At 44.8% G+C, this 18,625-nt stretch overlaps 1 protein-coding gene across 8 annotated transcripts in view; it reads left to right on the top strand.

Annotated features, from left to right (window-relative positions):
* Nucleotides 1-13,611: 13,611 nt before the first annotated feature.
* The window catches only part of BPTF (bromodomain PHD finger transcription factor), a 133,482-nt gene continuing 128,468 nt past the window's right edge, over nucleotides 13,612-18,625 (top strand). For all 8 annotated transcript variants that reach the window (XM_061144415.1, XM_061144411.1, XM_061144412.1 and 5 more), the window contains exon 1: nucleotides 13,612-14,248. In XM_061144415.1, coding sequence (XP_061000398.1) covers nucleotides 13,612-14,248 — 637 coding nt within the window. The remainder of the gene's footprint in view (nucleotides 14,249-18,625) is intronic.

The following is an 18,625-nucleotide window of genomic DNA, read 5'->3' as shown; positions in this document are numbered from 1 at the left end:
TTTCCCTGTGGGCAGAGAGCAGGGAGAGTTCTCTAGAGCTTGACTGATGTATTCCACCATAAACCCAGAAGAAAGGTCCAGTGTAGAGGGTGAAGTTACCCACGTAGTCAGGGTATCCCCTTCATCCACCATGACGATGTGATGCCCACGGGCATTAAATGGCCTGCAGAGGATATATTTGCCCTCAGGTCTGTTGCTGTCTATCTCCAGCCAGAGTACCTGTGACCTCAAGAGTTCAGGGTCTCAGGGACAGTTTCCAGACCGCAGGGCCACCAAAAGTTCTTTCTTTTTTTTCCTTTTAAACCAACTCCTTTTTTAAAAACTTAATAATTTTTAAAATTTATTTATTTAGGCCGTGCTGGGTCTGTGTTGCTGTGCATGCGGGCTTTTCTCTAGTTGCAGTGAGTAGGGGCTACTCTCTAGTTGCAGTGTTTGGGCTTCTCATTGCAGTGGCTTCCCTTGTCGCGGCTCCCGGGCCCTAGAGCACAGGCTCAGTAGTTGTGGCACACGGGGTCAGTTGGTCCGAGGCGTGTGGGATCCTCCCAGATCAGGGATCGAACCCGTGTCTCCTGCACTGCAGGCGGACGCTATCTCTGAGCCACCAGGGAAGCCCCACCAAAAGCTCTTTTGGACCATGTGCAGGATTTTGAATGACCATCAGCAGCATGCTGAGTAGTGTCTCATCTGATTCCAGCAGGTTCCAGCTCCCCAGGTACTGATGGCGATTCAGGTGGAAGACGATCCTGTGCCTTTCTTGCCTTACCTTTGGGGAGACTGGGATCTCAGCCGGCTGTATGGCGGTCTTGCAGAATTGTTTAGACCACCAGCAGCGAACCTGGCGTGGCTGCAAAGTTCTCAGGCCGTGGGGCTGTGGGCGTGGGACTTCCCTGCCTTCCCCAGCTTTTGTGACAGGATATCTGCTAAACAGTTTTGCTCTGCTGGCCAATGTGAGAATCCCAGCCTTTGAAGACTGTGATGAGGCGTGAGAAGAGCCGAGTGTGTCTCGGGCATGCCTGGCTGTCAGGTGAAGGACACCCCTCCTTGAAGGCCATCCAGTTGCCTAGCAGTTCCATCTTTCCCACAAGGTCACTGACATCAGCCATCATAGGTTTCTTGACATGGGGTCACAAGGGGGGAAGTCATTTAGGCCAGGGAGTCCTTGAGACAGGCCGGAACGGTTGGCTTTGAGGATGTCAGGCCAGGCTAACTTCAGGAAGGCCAAAGTCAAGTTAAAAACAAAAAGTTGTTAATCCCTGAAACAGAATACACAGCGAGGCTGGTACCTGAGGAAACTCCTCTCTTTTCAGAGGTCAAACAAGGTGGCAAAGTACAGATGAACCACTTAGATTCTTGAGTCCCAAGAAGCCCTAGATTCTAGAATTGTATGGGGGGGGAGGATGTCCCCAACCTAGAAGCCAGGATCCTTTGCCCAGGATTCACTGCCCAGAATGAATGTGACCCAGAATATCAGTCCGGGTCACACCACCTCCGTTCTGGAGATTGGCCTGGAGGTGGCGCCCTTGCTGTTGGTCTGGAACCCCTGGACCACGCTTCTGCAGGTCTGGCCAAAGGATGAGGATGTCAGGAATTCCCTGCTTGTCCAGTGGTTAGGACTTTGAGCTTCCACTGTAGGGCGTATGGGTTCGATCCCTGGTTGGAGAACTAAGATTTCACATGCTACTCAGTGCAGCAAAAAGAAAAAAAAAAAAAGAATGAGGATGCCACCCAGTGGAAGAAGATGCCCAGAAACCTAAGCTGGACCTTTTCATCAGCTCCTGAAGAGAGCGGGGGCATTGCCCAAGCCTAAGGCCACCGCCATGACTTCAAACTGCTCAAGACTTAGCTTGAAATCTATTTCTAACTCCCATTCCCTCAAATCCAGAATGATATAGATTTTAAGTACTTACTACACTCCAGTTTCTTCTTTGAATGTAGCCTTCCCACAAATCCTTCCGTGACACATCTTAAACATTCTTCTGGTCAAAATGCACTTTGAGTGTTTCCAGGACAAAGATACATCTGACATCTACTAAGGAAAGCGTTGCAAGTGGGACTAGGTTGAGTAGCCAGTGGTATTTTTGTCACCCTGAGTCCAGGAGCCTGGCTAGCCCCCTTCTCAGTTACGTTGAGCCCCAGTCCCCTGGTGGCTCAGATTGTAGAATATGCCTGCAATGCAAGAGACCCAGGTTTAATCCCAGGGTCAAGAAGACCCCCCTGGAGAAGGGCATGGCTAACCACTCCAGTATTCTTACCTGGAGAATTCCATGGACAGAGGAACCTGGCAGACTATAGTCCATAGGGTCGCAAAGAGTCAGACACAACTGGCGACTAATACCACTACTATTATCGGTCCCCTAGTGGAGGGATCAGGTAGAAGACAGAAATACAGGCAGTCTGGGACCCCTTGCTAGATTCCAGGTTCTGTTCATTCATTTTTGGGCCACAGTCTGCGTCAGGGGATTCAGTCTATACAAATGGGTTGAGGCATGTCTATAAGACTAGCTTTTATTCCCTGCCTCTGTGACCTGGGTCTAGTTTTCTAAACACGGTAGAAGGTAGAGAATCAGCAAAGCAAAGTTCTGTCCTGGATGGTGGCAGCTTTAAAACTACAGTAGCCTTGGCTGAGGGCAGAGCCTCTGAAATTAGATGCAACCCGGCCATGGCTACCCTTGAGGTCAATCCAGTTAGAGTGTGTGTGTGTGTGTGTGTGTGTGTGTGTGTGCGCGTGCGTGCGTGCGTGCGTGTGTGTGTGTGTGTGTGTGTGTTCCCAGAGGGCAAAGAAGATCCTCTCCTTCCAGCCTCAGTTCTCAATCCATGGATGCACTCTCCTAGCCAAGGTGTGAGAGGCTTCCCCACCACCAGCCTCTTATTTATTTCATGCCCTCAGCATCAGCTGGCAAATGAGTCCTATGTTTCATTTACCATATTCCTTCCCACCCCCCAAAAAAGGTCATTTGTTTTACAATCAAGCTAACATACATTCACTTTTGAGTAAAGCAAATAAATGTTTAATAAAAGTCTGAATCTCCTAAGACATTGGTTTTATAGCCTCCTGGCTGGGAAGGCAGCATTTGTGAGGGCGAGAAGATAATGAAATGGCTGAAATTACTGAGGGTAATTTGTAATTGATCAGGAAATAAAAATTTTCCATCCCTGTGTTGCTCGGTGAAAATGACCTGTTAAGAAGACCAAATGGAGCGCTTTGAAAAACCTGTGCTTTTTTTTCACTTCCTATTTACCAGGGCTGGTCAGGGAGCAGTGAGGGGCAAAAGGAGTAACTCCTAAGATAGAAACCCAGTTCAGAAAAAAAAAAAAAGATCATGTGTAGCTTTCTCCTGCAAACTAAATTCGTTTTCTACTGCCAGGCCAGCAGGGGCTGTGCATTTTTTAATGGGATGCCTGTGGTGGGGAGGGGCAGAGGCAACTCTGGGTAACTGTCCTGACAAGCTAAGAAAAATGACATTGGGTGTGGTTGAAGGTTGGCAGCTAGCTGCTTCGAGGATAAATATTCCCAGTGACTTCCGAGGACTCAGGAATAAAGGAATAAAAATCACCCTGAATATCTGAACGCATAAAAGCTATTTTCAGGAAATGCAATGCTACCTTGAAACATGTGTCTCTTCCCAGTTTGTTTTATTCTTACGGTTTTTGGTTGTTGTTTTCTTTAATCCTCTCTTTCTCTTCCTTCAGAATGAGGTAGGTAATTGATTTCTTTATCAAGATGCTGGGTGATACATTTTTCACAGCTTTCAGGGAGCACAGAAAATCTAAAACCATTGTCTGGCAGATGCAGCTTTCAGCTGCAATCATCTTTATCATCAGGTAAGCCTGCTGGCATATGTTTTTCAAATTTTATTCAGAAGCGTTGTCTTTTACTGGTCAAGTAACGTTCTTTGTGATTGCGTTATCCTAAAATAAAAAAGAATTTTTAGCAATGATCAAAATAAAGCTTGTTAGATCATTTTTAATGGTAATGAATTGGTTCCTGAAGGTTTGATTAAAGAGGAAACTAGGTCAGTTTAAGCAGAGTCCAAATGAGACAGAAAGAAAGTCCATAGAGGGGAGGGGAAAAAAGGAAGTTGTGGAACCACAGATACGCTAAAAGAAAAAATTTAAAGAGTATAAAAATTAACCTTGTATATTTTCTCTGGAGCTGTATATATGTAAATGTTAGAAAAGGGACTAAAAACCTTACTAATTGATAATAATAGTATCCATTGAGAGTAACTTTGTTGCTGAAAGGGTAAGGAGAGCTAATTAAAGAAGACAAAGCATTATCTAGATATATTTTTCCCATTCCTTGTACCAATTATTTACTTAAAAAAAAATTTACAGAGGCTTCCCTGGTGGCTCAGTGGTAAGGAATCTGCGTGCCAATGCAGGAGACACAGGTTTGATCCCTGATTCAAGAAGACCCCACATGCCTCAGAGCAGCTAAGCCCATGAGCCACAATTATTGAGCCTGTGCTCTAGAGCCGGGGAGCCACAGCCTCTGAAGCCCATGCACCCTAGGGCCCGTGCTCCACAACAAGAGAAGCCACCTCAATGAGAAGCCCATGCACCGCAGCTAGAGAGTCGCCTCTGCTCGCCCTTACTCGAGAAAAGCCCCTGCAACAACTAAGACCCGACACAGCCAAAAGTAAATCATTTAAAAAACAACAAAAAAAATTTTTTTTTTGGTCGAGTTATGCAGCATGTGGGATCTTAATCTCCAGCCAGGGATTGAACCTGGACCCCCTGCATTGGGAGCGTAGAGTCTTAGCCACTGGACTACCAGGGAAGTCCCCAACCATATTAACCATCTTTCAAGTGAAGAGTTTATTGGCATTAAGTACATTCACACAGTTGTGCAATCGTCTTTCTCTAGAGCTTTGTTATCGTTACAAACTGGAACTCTGTCCCCATGAGACACTAGCTCCCCATTTTCCTCTTCCTATAGCCCCTGACAACCACCATCCCACTTTCTGTCTCCACAAATCTGACTGTTTCAGGGAACTGAATAGCAGTTATTCTTTTGTATCTGGCTTATTTCACTTGGCAAGTCTTCAAATTTCATCCATGTTGCAGCATATGTCAGCATTTCCTTCCTTTAAAAGACTGACTAATGTCCCGTTGTATGGATATATCTATTCATCAGCTGATGGACATTGGGTTATTTTTACTTTTGGACAATTATGTTTGACTACAACCATCTGCGTAAAAGTTTTTGCGTGGACATGTTTTCAGTTCTCTGGGCTATATACCTAGGAGTCAAATTGCTGGGTCATATGGCAACTCGTTTAAACCTCCTGAGGAGCTGCCAATGTCTTTTCACAGGGCTGCACCATTTTACACTCTCACCAACAATATATAAGGGTCCTAATTTTCCCACATCCACCAACACTTGTTGTTTTCCTTTTTTTTTTTTAAATAAAAATTTCAGCCATGCTAGTGGATCTCATCATGGTTTAGATTTGAACTTTATGATGTTTTGTTTAAATCAGGTTGTTGTTGTGGTTGTTGAGTCGCTAAGTCGTGCCTGACTCTGCAGCCCCGGGGACTGTAGCCCGCCCGGCTCCTCTGTCCTCTACCATCTCCCAGTGTTTGCTCAGATTCATGTCCATTGAGTTGGTGATGCTATCTAGCCATCTCATCCTCTGCCACTCCCTTCTCCTTTTGCCTTCAATCTTTTCCCAGCATCAGGGTCTTTTCCAATGAGTCAGCTCTTTGCGTCAGGTGGTCAAAGTACTAGAGTTTCAGCTTCAGCAACAGTCCTTCCAATGAATATTCAGGGTTGATTTCTTTAGGATTGCTGATTTGATCAGAACATATTAATTCTTTTCTTGTATAACTAATAAAAATGACTACTTAACAAAATAAGTGCATTGAATGTAAAGAATAAAACCTATCTAAGGCACTGTTACTGCAAACAGGAGATTATTCACTTAGCTAACAGAGTTTATGGGTAAGTCAGAGAAGGGCTCAGGGCTGATGTAAACTACAGTTCTTCCTCGGCAGACGATGGGATGGTAGAGAGTCAACCTCCAAGTACTTCAATGATAATAATCAAAAACAGACTTTCTGGGAACTCATGTGACCAGACCCTGTATTAAATGCTTTATGTGTATTTTTTTCATTTAGTCCTTAAACAATCCTATGCAATAAGTACTATTTTTATTTTTGTTTCACAGCTGAGAAAACTACAGCTTAGAGAAGTAAAAGAAAATGCAAATTACACTGTTATGTTGTGGCCCCAGGACTGAATCCAGGCCTGAACGACTCCTGAGTATTAACACTGGACAATTCCATGACTTTGCATGCACTTCTCAGTGTTCTTCTATTAATAGAATAATAAGTAATTGTAGGATCATAGCGATTACCATTATCCTTAAACTTCATTGTTTGCTGAGTTGTAGGCACTGTGCTGGGCTCCTCATGTGCGTTCTTTTATTTAATACTCATAACAACCCTGAGATGGGTACAGTGGGGTTATCATCCCCATTTTACCTATGACAAATAGAGGTCAAGAAACCTGCCCTAGATTACAGAGTGGCCCCTGCACATTTAGTCTTCTTACTGTTTCCTCAACATGCTGGGTCCACTCTGTCCAGAACGTTCTTTGGATCTTCAGCAGATGGCTTCTTTAATGTTCAGATTAGAACTAAAATGTTGCCTGCCCACAGAAGCCTCTTCCACCCCACCCAAAGTAGTACTGCATATACTTCAAGCATACAGTAGGTGCTCTGTAAACACTGAGTAAGTTAAGGCATCCACGGACCTTCTCACATCCCTAGATTTGCTTTCCCTGTTCCTGCAGTCCAGTCAGCTAGTCTGCCTGGATCAAATCCTTCCTCCCTTCCTCCCAGGCCCTGAGATATCACCTTCTCTGAGCACATACAAGACCACCAGGGCTCACCCATCAAGTTGTTCCAGTCTCTTCAATCCTGTAATAATCCTTCACTCTTAAACTACCAATTGATTCTCCTTCTGCACATTCAACAACAGATCTCTCGTCTCTACTCCATTCTGCTTGGGTATGTTGGGAGGAGACACATAAGTGCATTTCTACCCTGGGGGGGGTGCTTCCCCCACTTGCAGGTGGAACAAATGTGTAAACAAGTAAATATTAAATCAACACAGTGGGAGAAATGCAAAAGAAAGACACATGTGATGACTTGGGCAATGCAAACAACCAGAAATAAAGAGATACATATGCAAGGCTCGGGGAGGCTCAGTGCAGGAAACCCAGGCAAGCAACAGTGTAGCCCTGAACTAATCAAAATTCATCGTCAGCATATTTAAAAAGATGTAGAGTGGTGCTGGTTTCGAGTCCTGGCTTCCTCATGCACTGGCTGTGGGCAAAATGACATAGCCTCTGAGCTCCAATTTCTACCTAAGGAAAATAATATCTGCTCCACAGGGGTGCTTTAATATAGAGGAATAAATGAGATAATATCTCAAAATGTATATGCTCCATCAATGATAATTTTAAGTTACTATTGAAAAACATTTTAATACAGAAAAACCCTTTTAGCACAAAGATATTCATGAAGTGTTATTCGTAATAGAAAAAAAAAATGAAGAAAATTCAGAATCCTCTTGGAATATTATGAAGCCATTAAATTGTGAGAATGTACTATAGAATTACAGATACAAAAGCCCTAGACAGGGACTTCCCCGGCAGCCCAATGGTTAAAACTCTGCGCCTCCAATTGAGGGGGCAGTTTTGATCCCTTGGTCAGGGAACCAAGATCCCACATGTTGCATGGCAAAAAAAAAAAAGACAAAATTGTGTATGTGGTGTCATCTTGGCCATGTAATTATATTCCAAAAATCCCCTGGCATCTCCAGCTTGTGGGTTTAACCCAAATTTCTCTGCCTCATTGCCTCCACCTGCTTCTGCAGACCTTTGCAAATGTTCTAGGGGCCCCAGGGAGTAACTAGATCATGTCTGCTTCCCCCCACCACCCCAATATTCATAAGATGTCTATACTTATAGACTCAGCCATTCTTTCCAGATCTTCTCTGTTTACAGTGGGCATACCTCCATGGTGGGGTGGGGGGACCAAGCACCAGGTTTGCCTGGACCTGAGAGATTTCCTGGGATACAAGACTCTCACGTGTTAAAATTGGGGAAGTCTTTGGCAAATTGGGATAAGTTGGTGACCCCATCTTGTTGGTAATCCCATTTCTTTGGTGACCCCACCTCACTGCCCAGAATACTTCCAAAGGTGCAAGCATTTTATGTAGGTACCCAAATAACATTTGTTTTCTCAGCTGGAGCCAGGCTGTGTTCCTCCCTAAATGAGGACTGACAGGTGAACAAAATATTTGTGTTTAAATTCAGAGGATTTTTATCTCTGGTACTAGGGAAGTGAGGAATCAAATGGTTGCTTGAGAAATAGGTGATCTGAGCACAAGTTTGGACAATGTAAAAGTGTCTGTGTTCTGTAATCGGGGGCTTCATCATTGTTTTGAAATACTAGCTATGAACAAGTCTGATTGGATCAAAAATCCACAAGAAATTTTAGAAGCACGTTTGTCAATGAAAGAAAAGGGAGAGCATTAAACATAAATATAATTTCTACTGTTGTAAGTGAGTGGTTATAAAAGATGGTTTAAATTTCTTTGTATCACCTACTGCTGCACAGTTTCTTGTCATTTAACGAGATCATTGTTCAAGAGTCTCAATCAGGAATGAGCTATTTAAAACACAAAGCTGAGAATATAAAATTAGATACCAGGATTCAAGTTTCTCATTTAACAAAAATATTTTTTTGTAAAGTGTTAACAAATTCTCTATTTATTGTCTTCTCCAGTGTTCTTGGGCTTCCCTTGTGGCTCAGCTGGTAAAGAATCCGCTTGCAATGCGGGAGACTTGGGTTTGATCCCTGGGTTGGGAAGATCCCCTGAAGAAGGGAAAGGCTCCCCATTCCAGTATTCTGGCCTGGAGAATTCCATGAACTGTATAGAAAATGGGGTCGAAAAGAGTCGGACACAACTGAGCGACTTTAACTTGTTAATGCTATATCTTTAATTTTCATTATAATTGTATTCTATAAAAAAAACATTTTATCACACTCAATAAGCCCGTCTAATTTTCACTGGGTGCTGTAATGTGAAAGGGTTGTAAAGTACAGATCTAATCCTGCCCCCTTAACTTATATGTGAGGAAACTGGGGCCCAGTCAGGGTGAGTTGTCTAAGGTCACAGAGCTAATCACTTCCTTCCTAGACCAGCTCCTGTGCTGACTTTCTGAGTCTTAACTGCAGGTCTGTAATACATCATTCTCCAAGCTCTCCAAGTCCAAGTTAAAGCACGTTCACTCCTCTCTCTGTGTTGTATCTCACCCAACCTACAGTCCCTCTCAGATCGAATCAGCCCTCCGCTTTGTGGGAGCTGACATACCAGTTCCTTGCCACATTGGCCTTCGATTTGTAAAAACACTGTATCTTTACTGCAAAGTATTTTACTGCAAAGCACGGTAAAGCGAAGCATGATAAAGTGAGATATTCCTGTCTGTTTATTCCCATTTTACCCCCGCTCCTCTCTCAATTCACATCCATGGCTTTATGGAAACTCCATATTCTAGGTGACTAAGCAAGACATTTGAACTTGGTGTAACAGATGGTATCAGCTGGGAGTAGACTGCTAAGGTGTTCTAGTTGCAGTTGGAGGTGGTCTTGAAAATGGTCCTGGAAGTGGCATAAGCTGTGAGTTGTACTCTTGGGTTCTCTTTCCCTTGAAAAAGACCACAACAATTCATGGGCCCGGTGGGTAGGGACTTAGGCTGGTGACAAGGCAGTCTGGGAGAGAGGATATAGACATAGATGAACCTTTCAAAAATAGACTTAGGAAGCGAGAGTACTTGCATACTATATGAATATTTATCAAAATGTCCCCACTGCTAAAGAAGCCTTAATAAATTAATGAACAAGATGACTGATCAGGTGGATGAAGCTCTTTCCTAGTCAACCTTTCCCTAGCCTGCTTATTGGAGTCACGAGCTCATCACATGCTTCTCCCCGACAAGGAGTATCTGACCATTGCCACTGCAGAATGCACATTTAATTAATAGAAGGAATCATTATCACGTATTAATTCTATCATGGTAGGTACAGTGAGTCAACCTCACTGGGAAGGGGTTTACACTGAATTTCTTTTTTCCCACCTACCAGCTATGCTTTTACCATCCTCGTCTTAAATGGGTTTACCAAATACCTTATTCACCACCATGGTATCTTATACATTATGGCATCTGTCTTAGTTCAGACTGTTATCACAAATTACCGTAGGCTGGGTGGCTTATTAACAACAGAAATCTATTTCTCACTATCTGGAAGTGGGAAGTCTGGGATCAGGATGCCAGTGTGTTTGGGTTCTAGCGAGAGCCCCCTTCCAGTCTGCAGACTACCCGTTTATTATATCCTCACACACACAGCAGAGATGGGAAGCAGGCTCTCTCATAATCTGATGAGGGCAATATTCCCATTCATGAGGGCTCCACCCTCACCGTCTCACCTAATCCCAATTACCTCTCAAAGATACCATATCCTAATACATCACGCTCAGGGGGAGGATTTCATCTTGTGAATTCTGTGGAGACACAGACATTTAGTCCATAACAGCATCTGACTAAGGAACTAATTTTACAGTGAAGTAAGAAATTGGCTGTCTGATCAGATTCACTGACCCCACTGTGAACCCCAACAACCAGAAGCATCTGACTTTAGGAAACAGTGGAATGACAGAGAATGCATGCCTACTGCACCAGCTAGAAGCTAAGAGCTTGAGAGCTAGGATTCTATTTACAATAGTCCCTGGGTATCTTCCAGGAATTGGTTCTAGAACAGCTCTCTCCACACCCTCCCACCCCCAGATAACAAAACCAAGTATCCTCAAGTCTTTATATAAAATGGCATAGTATTTCATATAATCTACACGCATTCTCCCATATCCTTTAAATCATCTCTAGATCACTTATAATAATGAGAATCTATTTTAAAATAGATTTCCTCCGCAATTAGATTGTAGACTCTGAAGGCTGTCACCATTTTAAATATCTTTGTATTTAAGTACCTAGCATTGTACTTTAAAAAAGAAATTAATTTATTTTTGGCTGTGCTGGGTCTTGGCTGCTGCAAGAGCGGGGGCTTCTCTCTAGTTGTGGTGTGTGGGCTTCTCATCGTGGTGACTTCTCTTGTTGCAGAACACGGGCCCTAGGGTGCCCGGGCTTCAGTAGTTGTGGTGCACGGGCTTAGGAGTCCCAAGGCATGAGATCTTCTTGGACCAGCCATAGAATCTGTGTCCCCTGCATTTTCTTTTTTAAAATAATTTATTTTGGCTTTCTCTAGCTGTGGTAAGTGGGGGCTACTCTTCATTTCAGCACACGGGCTTCTCATTGCAGTGGCTTCTCTTGTTGTGGAGCTAGGCAGAGGGGCTTCACTAATTGTAGCACGTGGACTCTAGTTTTGGTGCACAGGCTTAGCTGTACCGTGGCTTGTAGAATCTTCCTAGTCCAGGGATTGAACCCATGTCCTCTGCATTGGCAGGGGGATTCTTATCCACTGTACCACCGGGGAAGTCCCTAGCACTGTACTTTATTTATTTATTTTACAAATGTAGTCTTTATTTTCGATTGTGCTAAATCTTCCTTGCTTTCCTATGGGGTTTCTCTAGTCCTAGAGAAACCTGTACTTTAAATAGTGCAGGATACAGGTTGCAAACTTGTAGGTTCTGGGCTATATCTGAACTGCATTCGTTTGGATCAATCTGAAGTATACTTTCTTCATCGACAGTTTCCAACATTTAAAAACCAAGAGATTCATGTGCAGTGCACATGTGCACCTTCAAAAAATTTGAAGATCTGGCCATTTCGGGCCCACATTCCCAAAGCTGCCCTCTTTAAACAAAACTCAGGCACTTCCATCTGTGAAAAGTCCACACCTTGCCCACTTGATTTACTTTCATTAACTACCTGGTTCCTGAAGGCATATAAGTTTGCCACCCTTGTTGCTCAATGAAACTATTAATATATTGAATAAGTGAATTTGGCCATTAATACTTGTATGTTCATTTTCATTTCACGTATGCATTCTATCCTTCTAACTCCACTGTAATAATTCACTTGGTGGACAGAATCCTGTTAACACAAATCACTTCTTTGTGGTCACATGTTTCAATAAATATTAATACATTATAAAATACAGTCTGGGTCTTAGCCCCAGACCACTTCGAATTGAGTCTCTGTTTTGGTCCCTGGTGGTGGTGGTTTTAGTCGCTAGACTTAAGACTAGTGACTCTTTATGAGCCCATGGCCTGTAGCCTGCCAGGCTCCTCTGTCCATGGGTTTCTCCAGGCAAGAATACTGGAGTGGGTTGCCATTTCCTTCTCCAGGGGAGTCTTCCCGACCCAGGGATCAAACCCGGGTCTCCTGCATTGCAGGCAGATTCTTTACCAACTGAGCTACGAGAGAAGTCCAGCTTTGGTCCCGGGATGCCTAAAATTTCATCCTCATGATTCGTCCCCTGGGTTTAGCCGAGACTTTGTTACTTGTCAGGTAGAGATTAAAATTATTCCCCGATAACTCAAACACCCAACATTTTAAAGTAGATATTAGGACAGAAGTTATCCTTTCTACAGCAAGGAAGAAATCAGAAAGCTCTTTCTGAGGTGGTCGAGTTTCTAGCTGGGACACTGGCAAAGGTGGAGGAGGCTGGAATGTAGTTGCTTTCTGAAGTTTATCGAAGGCTTTTTGGGAGGGGATTTTATCCCGAGTCTCAAAGCGACCCTCCCTCTGGGTCTGGCAGCTTAGGGCGGGGCTTCTAGCACAAGCGCCCCCTCCAACCCCTCCCACCCCGCCCCCCCCCCCCCCCCCAGCAGTTATCATTGGGATTAATTTCTGGACTCTCTCGAGCCAAGCGTTCGGAGTTTCACAGTTCTGGGGGCTCGTCTCACCGTCCCCAGGTAACTTCCCTCCGTTGCTGGCGCTCACCTTGTCCCTTCTGTCGCTGGAGTTGCGCCCCCCGGCGCGATACCCTCTCTGGCTCTCTCAGCATCACTTTCCCCAAGGGGACAGGACGGGGACAAATTTGGGGGCTTCCTTGCCCTCGTCTCCTAGCGGGAGAAAAGGACACGCGGGAAGGAGGCCCCGTGAGTTCAGAGTCGGCAGCCGGCTCCCGGGGCCGTCGACACGGGGCACTTCGCGAGGGAGAGGCCCTCTTCTCACAGCCGCCGGCGGCCGCGGTCTAGCCAAGCCGCGCGGAGGTGCCCCGGGCTCCCCGCCCCCGACCCGGCGCTCCCGCACTCCCCCTAGCGGCCGCCGCGCGGCCTCGCTCCGTCCCAGGCTCGTCGGCGGCGCAGCTCACGTGACCGCGCTCCGGGCCTGCGGCCGCTGTCGGTTCCCCCAGTCACCGAGCGAGAGGGAAGAAACAAGATGGCGGCTGAAGGCGATCCGGAGTGGGGCCCCAGCAATTCGGATTGAGCCTTCTCCCTCCACCCGCTTCCGCCGGCCGGGCCCCTCCCGCCCGGCCCCGCGGGCCTCCCCACCCGGCCCCGGCGCCCCCCACCGCCACCCCTCCGCCCGCCCCTCCCCCCTCCGCTTTCCCTTCTCCCCCCCGCCTCAGCTCCGACATGAGGGGCCGGCGGGGCAGGCCGCCCAAGCAGCCCGCGGCTCCCGCTGCGGAGCGCTGCGCCCCGGCCCCGCCGCCGCCGCCGCCGCCGCCGCCCACGTCCGGACCCATCGGGGGGCTCCGCTCGCGGCACCGCGGCAGCAGTCGGGGCAGGTGGGCCGCCGCCCAGGCTGAGGTGGCGCCCAAGACGCGGCTGAGCTCGCCCAGGGGGGGCAGCAGTAGCCGGAGGAAGCCGCCGCCGCCGCCGCCGCCGCCGCCGCCGCCGGCCCCCCCCAGCACCAGCGCCCCGGGCCGGGGGGGGCGAGGAGGCGGGGGCGGCAGGACAGGGGGCGGGGGCGGCGGCGGCCACCTGGCCCGGACCACCCCGGCCCGGAGGGCCGTCAACAAAGTGGTGTACGATGACCACGAGAGCGAAGAGGAGGAGGAGGAGGAGGACATGGTCTCGGAGGAGGAGGAGGAGGAGGAGGACGGCGACGCCGAGGAGACCCAGGATTCCGAGGACGACGAGGAGGATGAGATGGAGGAGGACGACGATGACTCCGACTATCCGGAGGAGATGGAAGACGACGACGACGACGACGCCAGTTACTGCACGGAAAGCAGCTTCAGGAGCCATAGCACCTATAGCAGCACTCCAGGTACCCACCCAGCCCGGTTTGCTGCAGACTTCTTCCCCACCTCCTCCCCCTCCCTCCCCCCGGCTCACTCCCTCTCTGGTCTCCCCCCGACCCCCACCTCCCCCCACCCCCCAAACGGAGGGGAAATGCGACGGCCCATCAAGTGGCAAAAAACTAGATTTACAAGAGGAAAGAGGCGCATTGTTCAAAATGGAGATTGCATTGTTGCAGTTCGCAGGCCACACGCTCGCTCGCTCGCTCGCTCGCTCTCTCCCCTCAACCCCCTCTTTTTCCTCTTAAAAATGTGTGCCAGTGCAGTGTCTCCACCGGGCAGAGTTGAAACTTTGGCACACACATATCCATTGCATTCATTTTTCTCCCCTTGTTTTGGTTTGGTTTTTTGGAATGAAAGAAGCCTCTTGTTTTTGCAAACCTCTTTGCATTTCTAATGTGGTTTCTTTTAGATTTTTAGTCTGTATCGGTTCCTAAAAAAGGGAATGGAGGATTCAGACAGATTGTGCCATGCAAACACACACACACACACACACACAACATGCTTCTCTTCACACCCCGAGCTGTGTGGTTTTAAAACCGTCTTAAGGAAATGGATCAGTTGGGTTAGTAGGGGAGCCTTATCTGGTCCTGTGTGTTTGTTTTTATTCCTGAGTGCGGATGGGCTGGTGCAACAGTTGCTGGTGAATGGCTGACTAAAAAGCAAAGAAGAAAAACCAAAGAAAACCAAAACAAATTTGCTACTTTATCTGATTCCAATATCATTTTGGTAAAATGCAAAATAAGAGACCGCAGGAACTTGCGTCTTAACTAATTTGATCCCTTTGCCTGAGAAATACAGTTTCCTGTCACCTGTTGCAGAGACGTATGGTTGATTATGCAGACGTAATTGCTGAAGATGAACTTTTGGACCAACTTCCAAGTCACACAGCAGAAGTATAGGGAAATTTAATGCAAAACGACTTTTTCTTTTCATTCTGTTTCTGAGGGTAATGAGTCCTCCCTCATCTGAGAAAACTCCTGTTTTCTCAGAGAGCTTCTCTAGGCTGGCCCTGAGATACATTTTGTTTATTTAAAAAACACACATACACACAATGGCCGCTGTGTATTAAATACGTAGTTGCAGTTTACTAAATTGTGAAAAAAAATCATAATTTATATCAGTAACCTACAAGATCTTTTCTTTTATATTGTTAATCTGAATTAACTAAATTAGAACCCAGTTTTCAGAGCATTTCCAAAGTAAAGTTCATGAAGGAATAGAGTCTTAAGAAAGTGATTAAGATGTGTCACTTGTTTTTATAAGAGACTGGAATAGGAGAAGTGGTTAAATGTAAATGTGCCTTTTTTAAAAAAAAAAATGCTTAAATACTCATTGGAGAAGTGTGAGTATTAAGTCTGATGTAAGCCCATTTAGATTGTCCTTGCAGCAAAGGAAAAAGGTAATTTCTTTTGCCTGACAGTAATATCTGTCTTTGCCTGTCTTTGGGGTGGAGTGAGGGAGAGCTGGCAGGAGAATGAGGAGAATGAATCAAATGTCAAGTGTGTATGTCTTGTATGTGGAGAGGACTACACACCATTCTTGCCAACTTAATTTTAGTGCATCTTTTATAGTAATGATTTCTACCTTACGAAATCACATGTGGTCTTTTCTACCAGGAGCCCAGAACTGAAAGACTTGTGGAGAGTAAATTATACTATTGGAGGAGGTTTTCTCAGATTAGACAGAGCTAAGGCGTTTTGGCAGGGTGGTTCAGCTAACTTTAACTCCTCTTTGAAGGCTTAGCAAGTAATATTTAGGGTTGAGAGCAGTGTATATGCTATTAAATTACAATTTTGTGGTTAGGGTTCTCTTTTTGAAGAGATCCTTATATCTTTACGTACTCCCATGACATTGTGTTTTTTCCGATGACATTCCTAGTCTGCCTTGTGTATGCTTGTCCTTCCTTTATGTGAAATGAAGGGTTCTATATCCTTATACTCATCTTACACCCCCTGTATTTCCTAGTGCAGTGTCTCGAGCACACCACAGGTGCTCATCAAATATTGGTTGGACAAATGATTGTTAGTAGGTGAGAACTTGTAATAGATGAAGTTGTGCTGATTCTCCAGTGGGTACCATAATGCCTAAATATTTTGGATGTGGGAAACTGAAATTTGGCCTAATTAGATTTTGATAGTTTGACCAGTTTATAGTAGCAGAGTTAAGTGTGTTTTGAGCTGCTGTTTCATATTGCTTGCCAGGCATTTTCCTTTCTTTATTAGATGTGGTGTTAACTTGTTAGATGTTTTACTTTTGAAACATTATTTCTCAAGATTTTGGTGAAAGAGATGATACATTTTACATCCTAAACTTTTAGAATATGTCCACTTGCCTGGAATAGCAATTCATGATAGTTGTTTAGGCTAAGCCCTTGTTTCATTTGTTTTATTGGGTGTACTTCTAGGTAAATGTGTATATGTGTGTATATGCTTTGGAAGGAAAAACGTTCTATAACTGGTTTAAGATATCCCAGAAGTTCATAAATAAATATATTTGGTGGTTTCGAATCCACCTATGTTGTCAAGACTAAAAAGAGGAATATACTTTCCTGGTAATTTAGAATAAGTTGATTAAGTCTTGTAAACTAGAATGTTGGCTTAAGTACTAACATAAGAATAAGGAATTATACTTAGTATACTTATATACTTAGTATAAGAAATTACTCATTCATCTGTTCGAATATTGAGTACTTTGTAGGTAATATACCTGTTGATGCAAGAACATTGGTTGATGTTACTAGATTAATTTTCTAAGACCATAGGTTTAAAAAAGTTAAGTGGAGGTGAAATGTTTTCTTCTTAATGAAGAAAAAATTTAAATGGGTATGTAAAGTCGTCACGTGACATGTTACTATAGGGATGGCAACTTGTTAATAAAAATTTGAAATCATCTAGTTTTGCTTAAGTTCAAAGCATTTGGTTGCATAAGGCTTTTAGTATTTTTATTGTTAAAAGTTAGAATTATTTCAGACAGTATGTTTTATGACATACTTTTGAAACACATTGAGAAGAATCGTATAGAAAATGTTTTGCATAGGCATTTGGTAAAATTCCGACAGCACCTTGATATCAAGTGTTTGCTAATTCAAAAAAGTTTAAGTCAGACTTTAAACAGAGCTGTTCTTTCGTTTAATTTGTGCCGGACTTATGAGAATACTTAGCTGCTATTTTGAAATTTGGAACTTCTGGTGACCTCAGAAAATAGAAGCCCCGGTGTTGTCCTGGGAGAGTTAGTGGTTTGTGTCCTCTAAGATGATGACAGTCGAGGTGGGTGGCACAGGTGCCATGAATGAACTGCAGATTTATTGGAAGAAGAATTTGTTACTTGTTTGACAATATTTATTCCCACCAGTTTCAAACAAATATCTTTTCAGTATGCTTGGGATTCCTGATTGCTACAAGTGAGATAGATTCAAAGTACTGTGGAGGTTTAAAGGAGGGCAGGCTCATAAGCTATATGGGGCAGTTGGTATGGATGTCTGCTTCCTGGATGGGCGTGTAGCTAGTGAGGATGGACACAGGCAGGGAGGGAGTAGCGTAAACCAAGGCACTGACTTTCAAGTGTGGGCAGTCTTAAGTAACCTATTTTAGCAAGAGCCTGAGTGTGTGAATAGGAAACTGATGGGCAGTAGTTAGAGAACCAGGCTACAGCATTTTTCCTCTCTCCCTCATCTGTTGGGTAAGGATTGGGCTAGATCAGTGGTCCTCAGTCATTTTTCACTTCTGGACCACCCAAGGGATGTGCTATATTCCTATCAGCACTGTGTAAGGAGCATGAAACAAAAGCACATTAAATCACAGATACTACTAAATCATCACTTTAGCCAGCTCTTTCCCCCCTGCAAATTGAGAAAATTAATGGAAAGGTGACATCTGAAGCCCTTTCTTTTCTCTCCAGTCTATTTCAGATCTATTTCACTTGTGGGTATCAGGGATCAGTCCGAAGATCTGGAAATAAGTGGGATATGATGTCAGTGGGACGTCAGGAAATTTAGCATTGCTTCCGTTCTGCAGGGTGGATTGAAAGAGGACAGATAGCTGGTGGGGATGTGGATGGGTTTTATAGCCCTGGAAGGAAACATCAGTCCAGGAGGTACTTCAAAATTCTCCAAACCTGGACAGCATCAGAAATGTAGACAGAGGGCTTCATCAGATAGGCCTCTGTAAGAATGGCAGTGTGTTCAATAGCAACAGGCATTCAGGATGAATTAATTATTAATATAAGAGAAATTAATGAGATCTGTTTTCAGATATAAGTACTTGAAGAGGTTAAACATGAGAATTAAAAGAAAGAAAACGAGGGCCCCAGAGAGTTATTACAAAGTAGGACAACGTGATCTGTGA

The sequence above is a fragment of the Dama dama genome, chromosome 5 (genome assembly GCF_033118175.1).
Source record: "Dama dama isolate Ldn47 chromosome 5, ASM3311817v1, whole genome shotgun sequence".
NCBI classification, from domain to species: domain Eukaryota; kingdom Metazoa; phylum Chordata; class Mammalia; order Artiodactyla; family Cervidae; genus Dama; species Dama dama.
Note: the sequence above shows the minus strand (reverse complement) of the source record. Positions and strands in the feature narration are given on the sequence as shown.